This window comes from Pelophylax lessonae, assembly GCF_965119305.1.
Source record: "Pelophylax lessonae genome assembly, chromosome: 3".
In the NCBI taxonomy this organism is placed as follows: domain Eukaryota; kingdom Metazoa; phylum Chordata; class Amphibia; order Anura; family Ranidae; genus Pelophylax; species Pelophylax lessonae.
In genome coordinates, this window is record NC_138770.1 from 204247274 (window position 1) to 204256170 (window position 8897).

General features: G+C 48.0%; 1 protein-coding gene across 1 annotated transcript in view; it reads right to left on the reverse strand.

Moving 5' to 3' along the window:
* Positions 1–5884, reverse strand: part of MOGAT1 (monoacylglycerol O-acyltransferase 1) — a 39627-nt gene extending 33743 nt beyond the window's left edge. Inside the window, exon 1 of the mRNA XM_082252091.1 lies at positions 5748–5884. Within this exon, the coding sequence (XP_082108217.1) occupies positions 5748–5841 (94 nt within the window). The 5' untranslated portion in view covers positions 5842–5884. The remainder of the gene's footprint in view (positions 1–5747) is intronic.
* Between the last annotated feature and the right edge of the window lie 3013 nt (positions 5885–8897).

Below are 8897 nucleotides of genomic sequence, written 5' to 3' on the forward strand. Positions count from 1 at the left end.
ACATACATACATACATACATACATACATATATATATTTTTTTAGCAAAGACTCTGGAGAATAAAATGGCGGTCGTTGCAATATTTTTTGTAAATACATTTCACTGCATTTAGAAAAAAACTAAATGATAAAAAAGGTAGCCCATTTTTTTTGTATTATGTGAATGATATCACGCTGAGTAAATAGATAACCAACATGTTACGGTTTCAAATTGCTCACACCCGCGGAATGGCAGCAAACTACGGTCAATAAAAATCTCCATAGGCGATGATTTAAAAAATTGTAACGGTTACCAGATTAGAGTTACAGAGTAGCTCTTTTTTTTTAATTATTGCTCTCGCTCTGGGGATCGCGGTGATACCCAGTGGCGGTTTTGGGCACGGGCGAACAGGGCAGTCGCCCGGGGCGGCATCACGTGGGGGGGCGGCACTCGGCAGTGGAACGAACCTGGTGGTGGGGGAGAAAAATAAAATGATCTTTGCTGCGGGCGGCCGGGGCGCCCCTGCTGCTGAAGGAGCCGGCGGCTGGAGTTTGCCTGGAGCGGGGATTGTGCATAATGCAGCCTCGCTCAGAGCTAGCGGGGGGGGGGGGGGGGGGAGGCAAGGAGGAGCCTGGAGCCGAGGAGAGTGTACACACTACACACACAGTGACACAGCAGCGGCGGCAGCGCGCTCAGAACTAGCGGGGGGAAGGCGAGGAGGAGGAGCCAAGGAGTACTGTACATGTGTGTACTGCTAGTACTACACACGCGGCGGCGGCGCAGAAGGTGAGGAGGAGGAGCCGAGGAGGAGAGTACACTACACACAGCCAGGGGTTATGCAGCGGCGGCGGCCACGCTCAGAACTAGCGGCGGGGGAGGCGAGGAGGAGGAGCCAAGGAGGGTAGTGTACACTACTGTAGTCACTTGCAGGTAAGTTGCTCTCGATCTCCTCTATGTTCGCACCTGGGAATGGGGGGGGGCACATGACAGCATCCTGGAAGGGGCACGCTGGTCTCTGCATTGAAAAGGGGGTACGCTGGTCTCTGCATTGAAAAGGGGGTACGCTGGTCTCTGCATTGAAAAGGGGGTACGCTGGTCTCTGCATTGAAAAGGGGGTACGCTGGCCTCTGCATTGAAAAGGGGTACCCTGGTCTTTGCATTGAAAAGGGGTACGCTGGTCTTTGCATTGAAAGGGGGTACGCTGGTCTTTGCATTGAAAAGGGGTACGCTGGTCACTGCATTGAAAAGGGGTACCCTGATCTCTGCATTGAAAAGGGGCATGCTGGTCTTTGCATTGAAAGGGGGTACCCTGGTCTCTGCATTGAAAAGGGGCACGCTGGTCTTTGCATTGAAAGGGGGCACGCTGGTCACTGCATTGAAAGGGGGCACGCTGGCCTCTGCATTGAAAGGGGGCACGCTGGCCTCTGCATTGAAAGGGGGCACGCTGGCCTCTGCATTGAAAGGGGGCACGCTGGCCTCTGCATTGAAAGGGGGCACGCTGGTCTCTGCATTGAAAGGGGGTACGCTGGTCTCTGCATTGAAAGGGGGCACGCTGGTCTCTGCATTGAAAGGGGGCACGCTGGTCTCTGCATTGAAAGGGGGCACGCTGGCCTCTGCATTGAAAGGGGGTACGCTGGTCTCTGCATTGAAAGGGGGTACGCTGGTCTCTGCATTGAAGGGGGCACGCTGGTCACTGTGCTTTGAAAGGGGGTACGCTGGTCACTGTGCATTGAAAGGGGGTACGCTGGTCACTGCATTGAAAAGGGGTACCCTGGTCTCTGCATTGAAAAGGGGCACGCTGGTCTTTGCATTGAAAGGGGGTACCCTGGTCTCTGCATTGAAAAGGGGCACGCTGGTCTTTGCATTGAAAGGGGGCACGCTGGCCTCTGCATTGAAAGGGGGCACGCTGGCCTCTGCATTGAAAGGGGGCACGCTGGCCTCTGCATTGAAAGGGGGCACGCTGGCCTCTGCATTGAAAGGGGGCACGCTGGCCTCTGCATTGAAAGGGGGCACGCTGGTCTCTGCATTGAAAGGGGGCACGCTGGTCTCTGCATTGAAAGGGGGTACGCTGGTCTCTGCATTGAAAGGGGGTACGCTGGTCTCTGCATTGAAAGGGGGCACGCTGGTCTCTGCATTGAAAGGGGGCACGCTGGTCTCTGCATTGAAAGGGGGCACGCTGGTCTCTGCATTGAAAGGGGGCACGCTGGTCTCTGCATTGAAAGGGGGCACGCTGGTCTCTGCATTGAAAGGGGGTACGCTGGTCTCTGCATTGAAAGGGGGTACGCTGGTCTCTGCATTGAAGGGGGCACGCTGGTCACTGTGCATTGAAAGGGGGTACGCTGGTCACTGTGCATTGAAAGGGGGTACGCTGGTCTCTGCATTGAAAGGGGGTACGCTGGTCTCTGCATTGAAAGGGGGTACGCTGGTCTCTGCATTGAAAGGGGGCACGCTGGTCTCTGCATTGAAAGGGGGCACGCTGGTCTCTGCATTGAAAGGGGGCACGCTGGTCTCTGCATTGAAAGGGGGCACGCTGGTCTCTGCATTGAAAGGGGGCACGCTGGTCTCTGCATTGAAAGGGGGCACGCTGGTCTCTGCATTGAAAGGGGGCACGCTGGTCTCTGCATTGAAAGGGGGCACGCTGGTCTCTGCATTGAAAGGGGGCACGCTGGTCTCTGCATTGAAAGGGGGCACGCTGGTCTCTGCATTGAAAGGGGGTACGCTGGTCTCTGCATTGAAAGGGGGTACGCTGGTCTCTGCATTGAAGGGGGCACGCTGGTCACTGTGCTTTGAAAGGGGGTACGCTGGTCACTGTATACCTTAATTACTGAAGGCCCCTTTCACACTTTTGTGACCTCAAAGTCACACAATTTGTTTACAGAGTTTTTTGCCGCAAAGCAATACCTATTACATTTTTCTGTTTGCGCCACCCCAAAAATTTTGAGCACCAGCCACCACTACCAGGCTGTGTCCAGAAGGATTTATTTATTAGATAGCACGCTGCATGGCTCTGGGCCACCACCAGACCAGACACTGCTTGATGGGCCTACTTTAGGCCTGATTCACATGTATGCAGATTGGGGGCCCACATTTTCAAAGGCACAGCATCCTATTCATTTGAATGAGCTGCTTTCCCACAGAAAAAAAAGGTGCATGCAGCATTTCAAAATTTTAGTGGCATCATGCACCATGCGACTTACCTGCAGTTCCTTCACTGGCAAGTTTGCTGTATTTTTAGGTATGTGGGCCATGCATTTAAAAACACAGTGCATTTGCGTTAACTGTGTCATGCAAACGCACTGTGTTTTTAAATGCATGGCCCACATACCTAAAAACGCAGAAAGCTTGCCAGTGCAGGAACTGCAAGTAAGTCGCATGGTGCAAAAGCAGGATGGATTTCAAGGCCCCTGAAATTTTAAAATGCTGCATGCACCTTTTTTCTACGGGAAACGCAGGCATAGCAGCCCATTCAAATGAATAGGATCCTGTGCCCTTCTAAAATGTGGGCCGCCAACCCACATACATGTAAATCAGGCCTAAAGCAGTAGTAAAGTCATTTACAAATAAAAAAACTGGTCCTCCTGCAGGTTTAAGTCATCCCGCACTAGTATACACATTGATGTGAAAATGGCTGCAATGTAATGGGGTGTTGGGATGTTATAAGGGGTATTGCGATGTGTAAAGGGGCACTATGACGTGAAAATGGTTGCAATGTAATGGGGTGCTGTGATGTGATGAGGGATACTGTAATTTTTAAAGGGGCACTGTGACGTGAAAAATTGGACTGTTATGGAATGACATAGTATTACTACAATAAAATGTGTGGTGTGTACAAGATGTGAAGTTTTGTCATGTTATTTTTTTTTTTTGGGGGGGGGGGGGGGGCGCCGGGAGGGAGTCTCGCCCGGGGAGCAATTTAATGTAGAACCGCCACTGGTGATACCTCACATGTGTGGTTTGAACAGTGCTTTCATTTGCGGGCACGACTTCCGTACGAGTTTTCTTTTGTGAGCGAGCTTATGGCAACGGGGGCGCTTTAAAAAAAAATTTTTCTCCAATTTGATTTACATTTAAGCACAGTTTAAAAAAAAAATAAAAAATCTGATCGCTTTTATTGCTGCCAGAAGCAATGTAAACATCCCTTGTGACAGTAATAGGCAGTGACAGGTATTCTTTATGGAGGGATGGGGGGGGGGGGGTCTAAAAGACCCCAGACCCCTCCACTGCACTTCAATGTATTCAAAATGCCGAAATCAGCATTTATGAATACTGACGCTTTTTAAATTTGCTAAGGCCGAGTAACCCGGACGTGACGTCATCACGCTGCTTCCGGGTTACTACATCGGAGACCCGATCAAAACCGAATCCAGGAAGACCCGGGCAAAGCTGGGGGGGGGGGGGGGGGGGTAGCCGCATCGGCCGTTACCACCTGAAAGCCGACTGCGGCTCTAAAAAAAAAAAAAAAAAAAAATGGTACCGGGATGCCGCCTCTAGCTGCAGGCATCAACCCGGTACAACCAACACTCTGAGCCGACGTAGAGCTACGTCGGTTTGCGGAAAGTGGTTAATATAAAGCTGGACATACAGTAGTAGAAGTTAATATTTTGGACAATTTTTCTCAAACAAAATTAAATTTTTAACAGTGTTTGCATTAGTTTTCACTGGCCTACTAACTTCAATACCTTCACAATCACTGATCTGGGGAAGCATGCAGATCATGTCTGGGAAAAATCTATATTTCCTAACCGGATATATTTGTTTCAGATATCCGACTCAAAGTCAGACAGTCAAGCAGCTAGAATTTTTAGATGGCAGGGTTAGCAATGTTAGCTTCAATGTGTGTCTCAGGAAATGTTCTCTCGCTTATGACCAATTTACTCTAAAGTGAACTTAAAAATATAAAATAAATTAATAAAGTACAGTATACAGATCAGTGTAAGAACAAAAAAATGTATTCAATTAGGTAGTATAAGTAAAGGGGGTGGGGGGAGGTTGGAAGTAGGGGACATTTTTAAGCTTTATAGCAAATCCTTACTGCCATCTGTAGCTGCATGGACTGTGGAGAAATTCATATTTGACACATTTGGTATGATAACCTTTTTATGGTATGAATCAAAAAAAAAAAAAAAAAAATTATGGGGGGGAAAATAAAAAAAAAAAAAAAAAAAAAAAAAAAAAACACACAGCAAAAGTAATTGTGGTCTTAGTAGCTTGACTCCCCTTTGCCCTTTCTAATCTGCTGAAAGAATGCCTTCTGTGCTTATACAGTGAACTTTGAGGACGATCTGCCCTTCCCAGTGCTGTGGGTACAAGAATACAGTGAGAACTTGTTTAAACGCTCAATCACTTTACTGGAAAGTCCATCTGGCCACAAGTTCAGTTTAAGCTTTCATTGCTTTGTTTTCAAGTAACAGAAATGTGCCAAACTACTACTTGGTAATGTACATGTTTTATATGAACATCCACTATGGCTATTTTACACATTTCTTTTAGTGTGGCTTATGTAAACTAGTTCAATAGCTTAAGCATGAACATGTGAGTATTTCAAGTGATTGCCATAGAGATATTTAATTTAAATGTAGTATAGTGATAGGTGCAATATTTTCCAGTACACAGAAATCTCTCTCTATAGTAATCAAATGAAGGAGAACCTGTGTCCTTAATTAACCATTAACCTACTACATGGCATGTTATTATTCTACTTACTAAATCACATCTTTTAAAATATTGCCTATAAAGTATGCCAATACAAGGTCTGATTTTGGCCTTACCCAGTAACAAAAAAGAAAAAACCCACTGAGACACAGCCGCCGTCTGCAGCCTCCGGGTCAGGGGAATATTGAGAGGTGCAAACTCTACCTTCATAGTGGTCTCTATATTCTTTGCTGTGAGACCCCTTGGTTCATCAGACCCTGTAAAAAAAAATAAATAAATAATAAATCTAAGGGAAGCATTGGTTAACACATTCATAAATCACATGCTCACAATAGTGCAGGTCTCAGGGCCTAATCACTGCCATATAGTTACATAGCAGTTGAGGTTGAATAAAGACAAAAGTCCATCCAGTCCAACCTGTGTAGGTGTGTGTGGACGTATTAATTTCCCATACCCCGTAATGTTTTTACCTTGGAGAGGTATGTCCAAGAGTCTTTGTTAAACAGCTAGAACTCCTGGGATTGTCGACTTACCGTAAAATCCATTTCTCTAAAGTTCATTGACGGATACAGCTCCAGATATTCTTAACCATTGGGTTATACTGTCCCTCTACAGGTGTAGGACACTAGGCAGAAAAGACTGGCTATGCATATAGGCAGTTCCGGGGGTTATACTCACTTTCTCTGCTATAGGTATAGTTTTGTTACAAGTAGTGTCAGAAGAAAATACAACTCCATAGAGGGGTGGGTGCTGTATCCGTCAATGAACATCAGAGAAATGGATTTTACGGTAAGTCAAAAATCCCATTTTTTTTTTTTCTTTCATTCATTGACTGATACGGCTCAAGATCTTCTTAACCGTTGGGACATCCAAGAGCAGTGTTAAACATGAGGGGTGGGAACAGCAAAAAAGAAAAAATTCCCAAAGCTAAAACTATAGCCAACCAGGTAAACAGGAGCTCAACCAAAACAACTGGAGCCCACCTGACAAAAAAACAACAAATCACCACACCCTCAAAAAAGATCAAGTCCTCTAAACAGCAGCCTGCAAAACCTTGTGGCCAAAAGGAAGCATCCGCAGATGCCAACACATCCACTTTACAGAACTTTGTGAAATTTTGCACAGACGACCAAGTGGCCGCCTTGCAAACCTGCGGTCACCGACGCCTGATGACGGAAGGCACTGAGCGCCTGAGTAGAATGCGCGTGACAGGGAAAGGAAGAACCTGCCCCTTGATGGAATAGACCTGAACCACCGTCTGTCTGATCCATCTGGAAATAGTCACTGAGGAAGCAGACAACCCTTCCAGGTTGTCCACTTCCTCCCATCCGTGACCACAAATAGTGAGTCTGACTTCCTAAAAAGACTTCATAGCTGTCAGGTACCCCAAAATGCCTGGACCACATTCAAGGCATGCAAAGCAAGGTCCATCAAAATCTTTTGGCCTGGGACACAGGGAAGGCAACACAATGTCCTCACTCAAATGAAAAACAGACAACCTGAGGAAGGGACGACGGACAGGGGCAAAGAACCACCAAGAAAGGTGGACAGAATAAAGCCGCCAATTCTGACACTCTGCGTGCAGCGGTGAATGCCACCAACAAGGCCACCTTCTGGGACAGCGTAAGCAGGGGAATCGCCAGAAGATTCTCAAAAAAGGAGGCTTCTGGGAGGACAAAGCACCAAATTGAGGTCCCAAGGCAGCAATAGAGACCGCACTGGAGGGGCCAAGTGCCTAACTCCGTGAAGAAAAGTACGCCCCAAGGAGTAGAAGGCCAAGGGTCATTGAAAGAAGACCCCTAAAGGTTGATACCTGACCCTTAATAGTACTTAAGGCAAGTTGCTGCTCAAGTACCCAATGAAGGAAGGTCAAAGTCCGAGCCACAAAAAAAAAAAAAAAAAAACAGCGAGGATGAACCCCAAGAAACTCATACCACGCAATGTACATCTTCCACATACGATGGTAGATCTTCCTAGAAGTAGATTTCCTAGCTTTTAAACAGCGTTGGAATCACTGACTCAGACAAACCTCTATCCGTCAGCACCTGGCGTTCAACAGCCAAGCCGTCAAAGCCAGTGACTAAAGTAGGATGGAAGATTGGTCCTTGGGACAGCAGATCCTCTCTGAGAGGAAGCTTCCAAGGAACGTTGGCGACCAGCCGCACCAGATCGGCATACCAATCAGATGATATGGACCCACGGGGCCACCAGCACATCCTGGGCCTCCGCCGGAGGATCCTGTGACTGAGCCACAAAACTCTGCACCTTTCTGTTGACAGATCCACTTCGGGGATGCCCCAGAGAGACAACTGAAGAAACACCTCTGGATGAAGGGACCACTCCCCTTGATCCAACGCCTGCCGACTGAGGTAATCTGCCTGCCAATGTTCCACCCCGGGAATGTGGAAAGGGCTGGAATGAACTGTTCTGCCCACCTTAGAATGCCGGCTACCTCCAGAGCTGCCAGGACACTTCTTGTGCCCCCCTAGTAATTGGCATAAGCCATGGCATTGTCCGATTAAATGCGCATTGGACATCCCTGAAGACGATCCATCCATTGTTCCAGGCACAATCACTTGGAGAACCAAGACATTGATTAGTAGTCTGAATACTTCCAGTGTCCAGACCCCCTGAGCAGAATTTTTGCCGAGGATGCCTCAGCCGTGCAGGCTGGCATCCGTGGAGACCACTGTCCAATACAAAGGGAGGAAGGACTTGCCCAGCCGAAGCCACCATATCAGGGACTCCGTAGTTCCCCAGCTCAGCTGGATCTGATTGTCCAAAGGCTGCGGATTCCTGACCCATTTGGCCAGAGTTTCCCTTGCAAGTCCAGAGGTATGAAAATCTGCTGGACAGCAGGAGACGAATTACAACCTGTAGTTTTCTAGAGTTTGTCCAGAGGAAGGAGCACTTTGGCTAAGGCCAAGTCAGACCCAGATAGTCCAGCTTTGTGGACGGAATCAGAGCAGACTTCTGAAAATTCAGAATCCAGCCAAACACCCTCAAGTTCGTATGGTGATTTCCAGGTTTTGCACCAGAGCAGTAGGAGACTCCGCTCGCAGAAGGTAGTCTTCCAAGAAGCTCAGTACCGCAATCCCCTATTGGCTTAACAATGCTAGCATGGGGGCCAACACTTTTGTGAAGACCCGAGGAGCAGAAGCGATACCAAAAGGGTAGCACCACAAACTGATAATGCTCCTCTCCGACCACAAAGCGGAGGAAGCGCTGGATACCGACACATTTCAGAATGCGTCCTTGACGATGGA